Raw genomic sequence first — 13,208 nt, forward strand, 5'->3', positions numbered from 1 at the left:
TACACTATAATAACTAAATACAGGCATTTGGTCAATCTCAAGGCATGAAAATGAAGTCTATTAGTTTCATTTAGATTTGTTTGGTTCCTTTTTCTCTTCCCCTGTGGTGTGTTCACCTGTACACACCTTATTGAATAATAACACTAGTGATGGTAATGAAATAATTGAGTTGCGGTAAGTGAACTTGTCTGATCTTTCTCCATGTTTCCCCTCCCCCTCTCTCAGCCCAAGTTGTCTGAACCAGCCATCGCCACCAACCACAACAAGCAGGCCCTGCTCTCCTTCTGGTACAACGTGTGTATGGAGTGTCCCGAGAACGTCCGTCTGGTCGTCCAGAACCCCGTGGTCACTAAGAACATCGCCTTCAACTACATCCTGGCCGACCACGACGACCAGGAGGTACAAATAATACATTTTAGCTGCAAAGCCCCCTAATATTAAAAAATCATATAAACAAAATTAATCTAGTTTCGAATTGGGCAACTTAACCATGTTTACCAAGTTGCATGATTCTAGCTGAAAAAGGCGATGAGTTATGTGTAGTCCATGTTTGCCACAGTGCCTCCGTGGCTTAACGATACCATGGCACTGCCATATACTACTGTCCTTTCCAACTGAAGGTTTACCAAATTCCCTGCCCCTACGTCCAACAGTTCTATAGTTAGAACCTTCGGTGCAAGAAGCGCCTTCCACTGGCAAAGAGAGCGGCCATCTCTGAAACAATTTATCCAGGAACACGTTGTAAATGTACAAAATGTTACTAGCAAAAACACAACAGCCGAAGAAGAAAGGTAGGCCAGTCGCTAGAGGTGAGTCTGAAAGTCTGCTTGAAATGATTTCCCAACAGGTGGTGCTGTTCAACCGGGGAATGCTGCCGGCGTACTACGGCATCCTGAGGATGTGCTGCGAGCAGTCGCCCGCCTTCACCCGCCAGCTGGCCTCGCACCAGAACATCCAGTGGGCCTTCAAGAACCTGACGCCGCACGCCAGCCAGTACCCGGGGGTGGGTGGTCCGGCTGACTCACTCCTCTGTCCCTTTGTGTATAAAGGGAAGATGACCTGATTTGACTGGGTGCTGGTGTGTGTTGTCTGTCTGTGTGACTGTTCGTCTGTCTTTTTTTCCTCTCCTACTGCGTCAGGCGACTTGTGCCTCTGTTACACTGCCTGTGTCCATGACCCCTCAGGCCATTCATTAGTCCCTTGTGCCTCTGTTACACTGCCTGTGTCCATGACCCCTCAGGCCATTCATTAGTCCCTTGTGCCTCTGTTACACTGCCTGTGTCCATGACCCCTCAGGCCATTCATTAGTCCCTTGTGCCTCTGTTACACTGCCTGTGTCCATGACCCCTCAGGCCATTCATTAGTCCCTTGTGCCTTGTCCAGTATCATCCTCTTCATGAGGAGATCAGATGGATAATAGTAGGGGCTAGGCCTCTGAGATGTTTCTAGATGGTCTCTCTGACTCCTGTATGAGGTTGATTTGCGTTTGTCTCGGTTGCCTCTCTGACCACTGTCTGGGGTGTGTTTGTCCCCCTGCCTCTCTGACCACTGTCTGGGGTGTGTTTGTCCCCCTGCAGGCGGTGGAGGAGCTGTTTAACCTGATGCAGCTGTTTGTGGCCCAGCGGTCGGACATGAGGGAGGAGGAGCTGGAGGACGTCAAGCAGTTTAAGAAGACCACCATCAGCTGCTACCTCCGCTGCCTGGATGGACGCTCCTGCTGGACCACACTCATCAGGTAGCACAGAGCACACACATGCAGGGAGAGGGAGAGGGACGCACGGAGAGGGAGAGGGACGCACGGAGAGGGAGAGGGACGCACGGAGAGGGAGAGGGACGCACGGAGAGGGAGAGGGACGCACGGAGAGGGACGCACGGAGAGGGAGAGGGACGCACGGAGAGGGACGCACGGAGAGGGAGAGGGACGCACGGAGAGGGAGGCGGACGCGGGGGAGAGTGACGTCCCTCTCTGTGCGCGTCCCTCTCTCTGTGCGCGTCCCTCTCTCTGTGCGCGTCCCTCTCTCTGTGCGCGTACCTCTCTCTGTGCGCGTCCCTCTCTCTGTGTGCGCGTCCCTCTCTCTGTGCGCGTCCCTCTCTCTGTGCGCGTCCCTCTCTCTGTGTGCGCGTCCCTCTCTCTGTGTGCGCGTCCCTCTCTCTGTGCGCGTCCCTCTCTCTGTGCGCGTCCCTCTCTCTGTGCGCGTCCCTCTCTCTGTGCGCGTCCCTCTCTCTGTGCGCGTCCCTCTCTCTGTGCGCGTCCCTCTCTCTGTGCGCGTCCCTCTCTCTCTCTGTGCGCGTCCCTCTCTCTCTCTGTGCGCGTCCCTCTCTCTCTCTGTGCGCGTCCCTCTCTCTCTCTGTGCGCGTCCCTCTCTCTCTCTGTGCGCGTCCCTCTCTCTCTCTGTGCGCGTCCCTCTCTCTCTCTGTGCGCGTCCCTCTCTCTCTCTGTGCGCGTCCCTCTCTCTCTCTGTGCGCGTCCCTCTCTCTCTCTGTGCGCGTCCCTCTCTCTCTCTGTGCGCGTCCCTCTCTCTCTCTGTGCGCGTCCCTCTCTCTCTCTCTGTGCGGTCCCCTCCTCTCTCTGTGCGCGTCCCTCTCTCTCTCTGTGCGCGTCCCTCTCTCTCTCTGTGCGCGTCCCTCTCTCTCTGTGCGCGTCCCTCTCTCTCTCTGTGCGCGTCCCTCTCTCTCTCTCTGCGCGTCCCTCTCTCTCTCTGTGCGCGTCCCTCTCTCTCTCTGTGCGCGTCCCTCCTCTCTCTGTGCGTCCTCTCTCTGTGCGCGTCCCTCTCTCTCTCTGGCGCGTCCCTCTCCTCTCTCTGCGCGTCCCTCTCTCTCTCTGTGCGGTCCTCTCCCCACTGCGCGGTCTCTCTCTCGCGGTCACCCACCCACACACACAGAGAGGAACGCGGCGTGTGAAAGAGCGAGAAAGCAACACAAACACCGGAGAGAGAGAGGAGAGAGAGAGAGAGAGAGAGTGAGAGGAGAGAGAGAGAGAGAGGAGAGAGAGAGAGAGAGAGAGAGAGAGAGAGAGAGAGAGAGAGCGGAGAGAGAGAGAGGAGAGAGAGAGAGAGAGAGAGAGAGAAGAGAGAGAGAGAGAGAGAGAGAGAGAGAGAGAGAGAGAGAGAGAGAGAGAGGAGAGAGAGATGAGAGAGAGAGAGAGAGAGAGAGAGAGAGAGAGGCGCACAGAGAGAGAGATGGGCGTGCGAACACACACACACAGAGAGGGACACACACACACACACACAGAGAGGGACACACACACAGAGGGACACACACACAGAGAGGGACACACACACACAGAGAGGGACACACACACACAGAGAGGGACACACACACACACAGAGAGGGACACACACACACAGAGAGGGACACACACACACACACACAGAGAGGGACACACACACACAGAGAGGGACACACACACACACACACAGAGAGGGGGACACACACACACTACCTGGAATGGTCCAATAGGACACAATCATTTGTTGCAAAACGTTTTAAAACATTTTCCGTTGCCCTAAAACACGGCCCAGATACGAAGCATCTGCAGAGTTTAAAAAACATGAACACACGGCAACTTCACCAGAGAAATGTCTGATGCCTTTTAGAGAATCATATGGGCGCTGTCTTACTTTTGAGATGAAAGCCATGTGAAATCCAGAATATGTCCATGACATAGTGTAACTGTGTGTCCTTCCCAGTGCCTTCCGTGTGTTGTTGGAGAACGATGAAGACCGACTACTGGTGGTCTTCAACAGAGGACTCATCCTCATGACAGAGGTACGTCGAGACCTTCTGCACCAATTATGGTTTTTAGGCTTATATCGTTTCACTGGCTTGTATATTATAGTTTGGAGTTAGTTGTGGGGTTGGGGGGGGTAGTCTCGTGTTGCCACATTTCCAAGTCGCGTTCGTCACTCGGCTAGCGGAAATCAAGGTTTGGTTAACGGGTTGAAAATGTAAATAATATTAGAGTTGAATGTAGTTTTATTCTGTATCCAATATAAGACATTTTATATATTTTTTAAGTTTCTCAATGTAAAGGGTGTCCATAGAGGTTTCTCATGACATCAGCTGTTGCATAAATCATTACCTGTCATTTGACGTGCCCCTCCCTCCCTCCCCTCTCTCCATCCTGCAGTCTTTTAAGACCCTACACATAATGTTGGTAGTTTGATGAAGTTTCTTCATTGTGAGCTGTTTCCTGTAAAATAATATTTTACTCTAAAGTGTAGGAATGTTCATTTCTTAGGCCAAGGGTTCTAGCATTGGCAACGGTTTGATGTGCCCCTCTCGCTCTCTCTCTGTCTCTGTTTCTCTCTCACGGTTTCTCTCTCTGTCTCTCTCTGTTTCTGTCTCTCTCTGTCTCTCTCTGTCTCTCTGTTTCTGTCTCTCGGTTTCTCTGTCTCTCTGTTTCTCTCTCTCTCTGTTTCTGTCTCTCTCTCTGTTTCTGTCTCTCTCTCGGTTTCTCTCTCTCTCTCTCTGTTTCTGTCTCTCTCTCGGTTTCTCTCTCTGTCTCTCTCTCTCTGTCTCTCTCTGTTTCTGTCTCGGTTTCTCTCTCTGTCTCTCTCTGTCTCTCTCTGTTTCTGTCTTTCTCTCGGTTTCTCTCTCTTTCTCTGTCTCTCTGTTTCTGTCTCTCTCTGTTTCTGTCTCTCTGTCTCGGTTTCTCTCTCTGTGTTTCTGTCTCTCTCTCGGTTTCTCTCTCTGTCTCTTTCTCTCTCTCTCTGTTTCTGTCTCTCTCTCTCTCTCTCTCTCTCTCTCTCTCTCTCTGTTTCTGTCTGTCTCTCTCTCGGTTTCTCTCTCTGTCTCTCGGTTTCTCTCTGTCTCTCGGTTTCTCTCTGTCTCTCGGTTTCTCTCTCTCTCTCTCTGCTTCCTGCAGTCGTTCAACACCCTGCACATGATGTACCACGAGGCCACAGCGTGTCATGTGACGGGGGACCTGGTGGAGCTGCTGTCCATCTTCCTGTCGGTACTCAAGGCCACGCGGCCCTATCTGCAGCGCAAAGGTCAGCAACAACACCCTCCCTCCCACTCCTCTCTGGATGCTGGTAACTGCAACGGCTTACAGAGTTCATGTTTACAGTTCATTCATTGAGCTGTATCCTAAAGATCTATTTTATTTGACAGTTATTTACATACGTAATTGTATTAGAATTCATGTGGCGGTTGAGAGAACTATGTACATATTTATGTTGTATTGGATTACGCTATTGACTGCAAGTATGCCTTCCGACAGGAAGTAAAAAATAAGACATAAAAAGAACGCGCCAGTTATGTGCAAGTGATTATCGTGGCTTTTGCTGGCAACTTTCTTTCTATTGTTTTGTAGAATCTAAAGTGGTAAAATGTATTACTATTAAAAAGAAGCTTCCATCTCACAACCGACGTCCATAGTCGTTACTTTGAAGATAGTTATTCTAAGCTGACCTTGTAGCAAAACCTCATTTCCAAGTCAAATGTTCTGTCTCCCATTGACATCAATCCATGACTGAAGTAAACGTTAAGATTCACCCCCTCGTGAATAAGCCGTGTTCTTTCTGTCGGAGCCTTCTGTTAACTAGAGCTCGGTGACTTGCCTTTTTTTTTTTTTTTAGGGACCCTGTAAAAGTCTCTGTACGACCTGTGTTGTTCTCCTATAGACGTGAAGCAGGCTCTTATCCAGTGGCAGGAGAGGATCGACTTTGCCCACAAGCTGCTCACCCTCCTCAACTCCTACAGCCCTCCGGAGCTCCGCAACGCCTGCCTGGGTAAGAACACACAGACAGTTTGGATCATATTCGACCACATTTTCCCCTCTAAACCATTCCACATAGTATATACAATAGAGCTTTGGAACAATTCCAATCACTCGAGGGAATAATACCTGTTGTATGTAATATGAGATGTGATGTCACTAGTAGTTCCTGGGTTATTCTGTTCCCCCTCCAGATGTTCTGAAGGAGCTGGTCCTGTTGAGTCCCCATGACTTCCTGCACACTCTGGTGCCCTTCCTGCAGCACAACCACTGCACCTACCACCACAGCAACATCCCCAGTGAGTGACCCCCCCCCCCCCCCCCCCCCTCCTCCAGCTGCTACACTTAGAGCTTGTCTTATGTACTGACGAAGGTTAATGAGGACAAACGCAAGCAATCAGGAGAACAATGCCGATGATGGATAGTACTACACGGCTATCCTAAGGACCCTGGCTCTGTCTGTAGCCTCTGGTTCTCCAAGTGCAGGCCAGAGTACCGGAGGAGTCTTTGACTGTCCTGGCCTCTCCGTGCCTGAGGCAGCCACTCAACTGTCCTACACATATCTAGAAAGGGACAAACAACAACATGTATTTACGTTTGTACACAGTGTCCTTTGGGCCTTACCTGCCCTGCAGAGAGAACATCAAGCTGATGGGAGGCAAGAACAACGTCAGGCCTCCCAGACCTGAACTCAACATGTGCCTCCTGCCTTCCATGGTGGAGACCAGCAAGGTGTGTGTCTATGAATAGTACCACTGCTTCATGTCTCTTGGTCTGTTTGTCATTTTCTTAACTTAAAGACCATCTTTGGCACCAAGATCATGTCAGGTTTGATAGAACAGTGGTCTTAAGTGCTAAAGAGGAAGTTAATGTTTTAGGGGAAATCGCAGGTTGTTGTTGTAAGGGAGGTGGTTCTCGATAGCTTACCTGGTTAAGTGAAGGTTGATTTAAGATGGAAGACAATCTGTCCTACCTGGTTAAAATCATGGTTGGATAAGTGGAAACGGTGCCCCATAGTGCCACCGCTGAAGTTCCCTCTGGGTAAAATAAAGTGGTTTATGTATGCATGTTTTTTTAGCAATTCAACGTCTGTTCATTTCATGTGTATATTTGCGCTAGTGTGGTATTCCTGCTATCATTGAGAAGGATCATCAACTTCCATATCTCTCTCTCTCTCTCTCTCTCTCTCTCTCTCTCTCACTCTCTCTCTCTCACTCAGGGTAAAGATGAGGTGTATGACCGGATGCTTCTAGACTACTTTCTCTCCTACCACCAGTTCATCCACCTGCTGTGTCGAGTCGCCATTAACTGCGAGAAGTTCACCGAGACCCTTGTCAAACTAAGTGTGGATGCGTTTCTAATGACTAAAAAGGCTGTCTGTCTGTCTGGTTGTGTTTGTGTGTGTGTGTGTGTGTGTGTGTGTGTGTGTGTGTGTGTGTGTGTGTGTGTGTGTGTGTGTGTGTATCTGGTGTGCCGCCAATGTGACCATGTCTCTCTGGCTCCAGGTGTCCTGATAGCGTACGAGGGCTTGCCTCTGCACTTGGCCCTCTTCCCCAAGCTGTGGACGGAGCTTTGCCAGTCTCAGGTAAATAACACACACTTTCACAAACACTTTAACACACTCACTCAAATACAGTCACACACACAATACTCGGACACATATGCATACTATTTCTCTCACTTGCAAACACACTTAACACACATCCAAATCTACAAACAAACACACATCAAATTATACAAACACACGTCAAATTATACAAACACACTACTTTGTCACCGCCATCTCCCGTGCTGTTCTGTAGTCGGCCCTGGCTAAGACATGTGTGAAGCTTCTGTGTGAGGACCCGGCGTTCGGCGAGTACATCAAGTGCATCCTGATGGACGAGAGGACCTTCCTCAACAACAACATGGCCTACTCCTTCCTCACCTGCTTCCTGCACAAGGTAGCCATTGTGGAGCCATCGCTACCATCCGTTTATTTCAACACCGACAGCCTCTGCTTTAGCCTGTTTTTATAGCGTGTCATTTCATTTATGCATCCAATGTTGACGTGCAACCCTCTACCAAGGTTTCCTGCTAGTCTGAGTCCCACATCTGTTTAGCCGTCTTGTCAACTTCAAATGACCGCAATGATGTTGGCAAGACTGCAAAATCTGATCTCGTACTCAGGCTAACCCCTTGCTACTTTAAATACCAAGTTGATGGGCCTTGCGAGTGCATGACCGTAAGTGTGTGTGTGTCATCTCTCAGGTCCAGAGCCAGGTGCTGTCAGGCCCCAGCTGCGCCAACCTGATCAGTCTGCTGGTGACCAACCTGCTGAATGAGTACCACAGCCTACAGCCCGAGCTGGCCTCGCACCGCCTGGAGCTGAGCAAGACCAGCGGCCTCCTCAACGCTGTCAGTACCCCTTATTCACGCCTTATTCACATTCTGTTAATGCACTATTCATGCCTTATTCACATTCTGTTAATGCACTATTCATGCCTTATTCACATTCTGTTAATGCACTATTCATGCCTTATTCACATTCTGTTAATGCACACTATTCATGCCTTATTCACGTTCGTTCTGTTAGTGCACTATTCATGCCTTATTCACGTTCTGTTAGTGCACTATTCATGCCTTATTCACGTTCTGTTAGTGCACTATTCATGCCTTATTCACGTTCTGTTAGTGCACTATTGATGCCTTATTCACATTCTGTTAATGCACTATTCATGCCTTATTCACATTCTGTTTGTGCACTATTCATGCCTTATTCACGTTCTGTTAATGCAATATTCATGCCTTATTCACGTTCTGTAAATGCACTATTCATGCCTTATTCACGTTCTGTTAGTGCACTATTCATGCCTTATTCACGTTCTGTTAATGCACTATTCATGCCTTATTCACGTTCTGTTAGTGCACTATTCATGCCTTATTCACGTTCTGTTAGTGCACTATTGATGTCTTATTCACCCTCTACTCGGGCCTTATTCATGCTTACTCGTTAATTCCATAGTCATGCCTTACTAGATTGTCATTCCCTGTTCAAATGCTATTCTCTACTAGATAATCACTTATCTTTTGTCCCTCTCCCTCCCTCTCTTCAGGACCTACGAGCGTTGGCGTTGATGTTGTCCATCCACACCCCCCAGGCGTTGGACCCAGCTCTGGGTCCGGCCCTGCAGGAATTGCTGTCCAAGTGTAACGCCTGTGTGCAGCAACGCAGCTCGCTCGAACAGGAGGCCAAGGACCGCAAGGCCAAAGGTACCACACATACAGTATACTGTCACAAACTTGGAAAATGGAAACGCATTGATGGTAGTCAATGTGTGGTGTCCCTTTCAGCCTATTGTCACTTAATAGTGTAAGCAGATAACAGGGTTGGACTGTGTCATTTAAACTCGTTGGGAAATGATGAATTGAAGTTGGAAGTGCTGATGTACACAGATGTGAAGGTTAATCACCTGAGTTTCTTCTCTGTCTCTCAGCGGAGGAGGAGGGCGCCACCCCAGTGAAGCGCCGGCGGATGAGTAGCGACGACGGCCCCGGCGAAGGAACCAGTGCCGGCACCAGCACCGGGGGTGTGACCGTATCCGGACCCACCTCCTCCTCCTCCCACACCCCATGTGTCGACCTGAAGCCGGAGCACCAGGAGGTACTGACTCCCACCAGCACCTCGGACACAGAGACACGGGACTCCTCGTCCCTCATCGACCCGGGAACCGAGCACGACCCGCCCTCACCGGATCCTACTGCTGCCACCAGTTGCAGCCAACCCCCTGGGGACGCCTCCCCCAAGGAGGAGAAGATGGAGGCTTCCTCTTCCTCCTCTTCCTCATCATCATCCTCTTCCTCCCTCCCGGAGACGGGAGAGTTGTCGTACGGCGGCGGACAGGGGGGGGAGGAGAAGCAGTCGTCTCAGACTCAGCAGGCAGCCATGGCAGGAGCGGAGGAGGAAGAGAGGAGGGAAGCAACGGCGGCAATGGATGAGACAAAGGAGGAGAGGGAGACGGGCTCTAAGACTTGCGGAGGCTCGGCCGCCCTGGCCTCGGAGGACCTGGCCTTCCCATCTGCCCTGGGCCTGGCTGGAGAGGGGCCAGAGGTCCCAGGGTGCAGTAGCCACGCCCCCTCGCAGGCTCTGACGAACTCTGCCCCGCCTCCGGACACCCTGGAAATGCTCTACAGGACAGTGGAGGCCACTATCGCCGTGGTTACAAAACTATTTGGGAAAGGGCCGTGCTCTGCCTCCTCGTGACATCCCCATTATCGCTCTCAGCACCATGAGCCCTTTTTAAAATCCTTTTTGTCTGTTATTTTTTTCTCAAAATGAATTATGCTATTTCGTTTTAACACTTTTCTTTCCCTGTTTTCATCCTTTCGTTTGTTTCCCTTTTCTGTGTGTGTTGCGTTGGCCTCTGCTGATGTGCTTCTATCAGTTCTTGTGCTCCGGTATGTCACGCGATCACTCCTCCCCAGCTTCAATGGCAGAAGAAGGCTCCAGACAGCATGCTCCCAAATGACTATAAACATGCACAGCCGCCAATCCATTGGACGAAAGAGATCGATGGATCGGCAAAAATAATATTTTTTTTTTACCGATTTCAGAGTTCTTTTTGAAGTGATGTATTTGTTTGAGGTTGTTGTAACGGGGAAAGGTTTACAGGAATTTTAGTCTCTTCTGTATGCAATTTAATTTTATTGCATTTTTACTCTGTATAAAATGGTGTCCTCTGTGCCAGTTTTGTACTTTATGAAAGAGGCAAAAGTTGCCTTGCGTTTTTTCTGTGGTTAATATCCAATACTAAGTTTACCTGTACATTAAAAAAGAACCACAAGAAACTTGATTCTGTAAAGAATCTTCTCTAGTTGTTGCCTGGCGGTGTATATGAAAACTATATATATATATATATATATATAAAACTTTATATATATATATATATAATGGTGCTTTATTTGACACGATATCTGTGGGTGAAATAAAGCAGACTTGGTGTAACAGTTGGAGCTTTATTTTATTTACTGAAAATACATTCCATAATCTATTGTCATTCTTGCTTCTTATGGTTGTTTTGTTTATTTTTTATTTATTTTGATATAGCATAAATTAATAAAAATTGTAATATGAATAATTATGAACTGAAAACCACAATGAGCTATGATCATTTTTTTTTCTATAGTGTCCTCGAACATCCTGGATTAAATCTGATTTATTGTTTTAAGGATCCCCCGTACAGCCTTCACCGCGGTCGTAAGGTTTACTAGAATGTTTCCAGACTTATTCCGCTACACGTTACACTGCTGTGGAGAACCACAATCATTTTAATTGAACCTTGTCTTTATCAAATCAAATGTATCCCATTTAGATGGAGTATGTTTTCAAGAGAATCCTGGTCCTGAGTCTGCAGCAGTTTTGAGAAGTTTTGCTCTATACCTTAACAATCTAACATATGTTGTGATGGTGTAAGTCCTGCACAACCCAATGCTAGATCAGTGTTTTGAAACAGATAGTCTTGAAACTGTCCTTGAGAGGTGGACATGCGGTTGGTTACTCTACGTTACCCAATCCTGGTCTTGAGAGACCAGTGCGTGTGTGATGTTATTTTATCATAACCATTCTCTCTGTAAAAATGTTTTATTGATTTGTTACAGGGTACTGAATACCAGTCTACACAGGGACCCTTCAGGCAGGTGTGTAACTTGGGGGGGGGGGGGGTTATTAGAAACAAGTCAATTTGAACCCCCCATTAATATGCCATGATTAATTTAATTTCCAACTGTAAAGCGCCAAGCAGCTGCTGGCTTTGCACCACAGAATCAGTTCCTCATTTTATGGTCGTATCCCCCCACTGCAAAATATGCTTTTGGACTGGCCCATGGTAAGCGCAGCACTGCGCACAATGCAGTATAGGCTACACTCGAATGTTCCAAAATGCAATTGGAGGGAGCCGTTCCAAAAAGTGCACAGTACGTCTATGTGACCGATATTAACATTTAGAAAGAGGGGAGATCTAAAGATGCAACAACTAGCATGGGTTGCTAATATGACTAGGATTATCTTGGGCTGCTGGAAAATGAAATGAAGTTGATAGAAACCCAGTAGAACATGTTACAAATTCTGGTTTCAATGGAATAAGGAACTTTATAAAAATCCCTCAACATTTCATGGTCTGATTTTCGCTAGGCTACTTTGGAACAAGGTAAGACATGCCTCAAAGTGACTTAAAACCTCCAGGTTTTAAACCATTAAGTTTACATTTTAGTTTTAAAATGCTGATTGCCTCCATTCAGATTTCAAGGTGGTTGACGTGTGGTGCGCAACAGGCACTGGCCTTTCTCGCAGCTCTTGTGACCATTTGATCAGAACGAACCGTGCCTTGAGTATGTTAACAGAACGTGCCTTTACATTCATTTTAATTATCTTAAATTATATTTGTCAAACATATTTGCCTTTAAGCCTATTTATGTAATTAAATGTTTGCCTAAATTTTCTGGCGCCTCCATGTCAGCATCAGTGTGGACAAATCACCTTGGCTATGCTTTGAGATGTTGGCTAACCAACGCGAGCCGCCAGAACAGCTTCAATGCGCCCAGGCATACAGTACATTCGGACGCTATTCAGACCCCTTGACTTTTTCCACGTTTTGTTAAGTTACAGCCTTGTTCTTTCTTTATAATTTTTTGTCACTTTAACCCTTTTTTTATTCCCAATTTCGATCTTGTCTTATCGCAGCAACTCCCCAACGGGCTCGGTGAAGATCGAGTCGTATGTCCTCCAAAACATGACCCGCCAAGGCGCTCTTCTTAACACCCTCCTGCTTAACCCGGAAGCCAGCGGGAGGAAACACCGTTCAACTGACGACCGGAGTCAGCTTTCAGGTGCCTGGTCCGCCACAAGGAGTCGCTAGAGCGTTTTGTTTCTGAAGTTCTTGCACATTTATTAAAAATAAACATTTTATTTACATAAGTATTCAGACCCTTTGGTATGAGATTCAAAATTGAGCTCAGGTGCATCCTGTTTCCATTGATCATCCTTGAGATGTTTCTACAACTTGATTGGAGTCCACCTGTGGTAAAGTCATGATTTGGAAAGGCACACAAATCAAATTTTATTGGTCACATACACATATATAGCAGATGCTTTTGCAGGTGTTGTGATTCCAAGTCTATGTGTATAGGGCCGCAGCCTCTCAGGAGCAGGGTTGCATAACCAGGTGGAAGCTGGCTAGTGATGGCTATTTAACAGTGATGACCTTGAGATAGATGTTTTTCATGATCTCGGTCCCAGCTTTGATGCACCTGTACTGACCTCACCTTCTGGATGATAGCGGGGTGAATAAGCCGTGGCTCGGGTGGTTGATGTTCTTGATGATATCTTTGGCTTCCTGTGACATCGGGTGCTGTAGGTGTCCTGGACGGCAAGTGATTTGCCCCTGGTGATGCGTTGGGCAGACCGCACCACCCTCTGGAGAGCCCTGCGGTTGCAGGCGGTACAATTGCC

General features: G+C 48.1%; 1 protein-coding gene and 1 non-coding gene across 6 annotated transcripts in view; both read left to right on the plus strand.

Moving 5' to 3' along the window:
- LOC115178790 (ubiquitin carboxyl-terminal hydrolase 34) overlaps positions 1-10,552 on the plus strand; it is a 59,844-nt gene extending 49,292 nt beyond the window's left edge. For all 5 annotated transcript variants that reach the window (XM_029740106.1, XM_029740107.1, XM_029740108.1 and 2 more), the window contains exons 65-78: positions 226-399; positions 848-1,003; positions 1,578-1,735; positions 3,690-3,768; positions 4,868-4,994; positions 5,628-5,735; positions 5,917-6,021; positions 6,330-6,454; positions 6,942-7,065; positions 7,228-7,307; positions 7,525-7,665; positions 7,973-8,119; positions 8,818-8,974; positions 9,199-10,552. In XM_029740106.1, the coding sequence (XP_029595966.1) occupies positions 226-399; positions 848-1,003; positions 1,578-1,735; positions 3,690-3,768; positions 4,868-4,994; positions 5,628-5,735; positions 5,917-6,021; positions 6,330-6,454; positions 6,942-7,065; positions 7,228-7,307; positions 7,525-7,665; positions 7,973-8,119; positions 8,818-8,974; positions 9,199-9,965 (2,448 nt within the window). In that variant the 3' untranslated portion in view covers positions 9,966-10,552. The remainder of the gene's footprint in view (positions 1-225; positions 400-847; positions 1,004-1,577; positions 1,736-3,689; positions 3,769-4,867; positions 4,995-5,627; positions 5,736-5,916; positions 6,022-6,329; positions 6,455-6,941; positions 7,066-7,227; positions 7,308-7,524; positions 7,666-7,972; positions 8,120-8,817; positions 8,975-9,198) is intronic.
- LOC115179044 (small nucleolar RNA SNORA44) lies at positions 6,155-6,283 on the plus strand. Its single transcript, XR_003872808.1, has one exon. It is a non-coding gene; the product is annotated as a small nucleolar RNA SNORA44 (small nucleolar RNA).
- Positions 10,553-13,208: the final 2,656 nt, after the last annotated feature.

This window comes from Salmo trutta, chromosome 38, assembly GCF_901001165.1.
Source record: "Salmo trutta chromosome 38, fSalTru1.1, whole genome shotgun sequence".
NCBI classification, from domain to species: Eukaryota; Metazoa; Chordata; class Actinopteri; order Salmoniformes; family Salmonidae; genus Salmo; species Salmo trutta.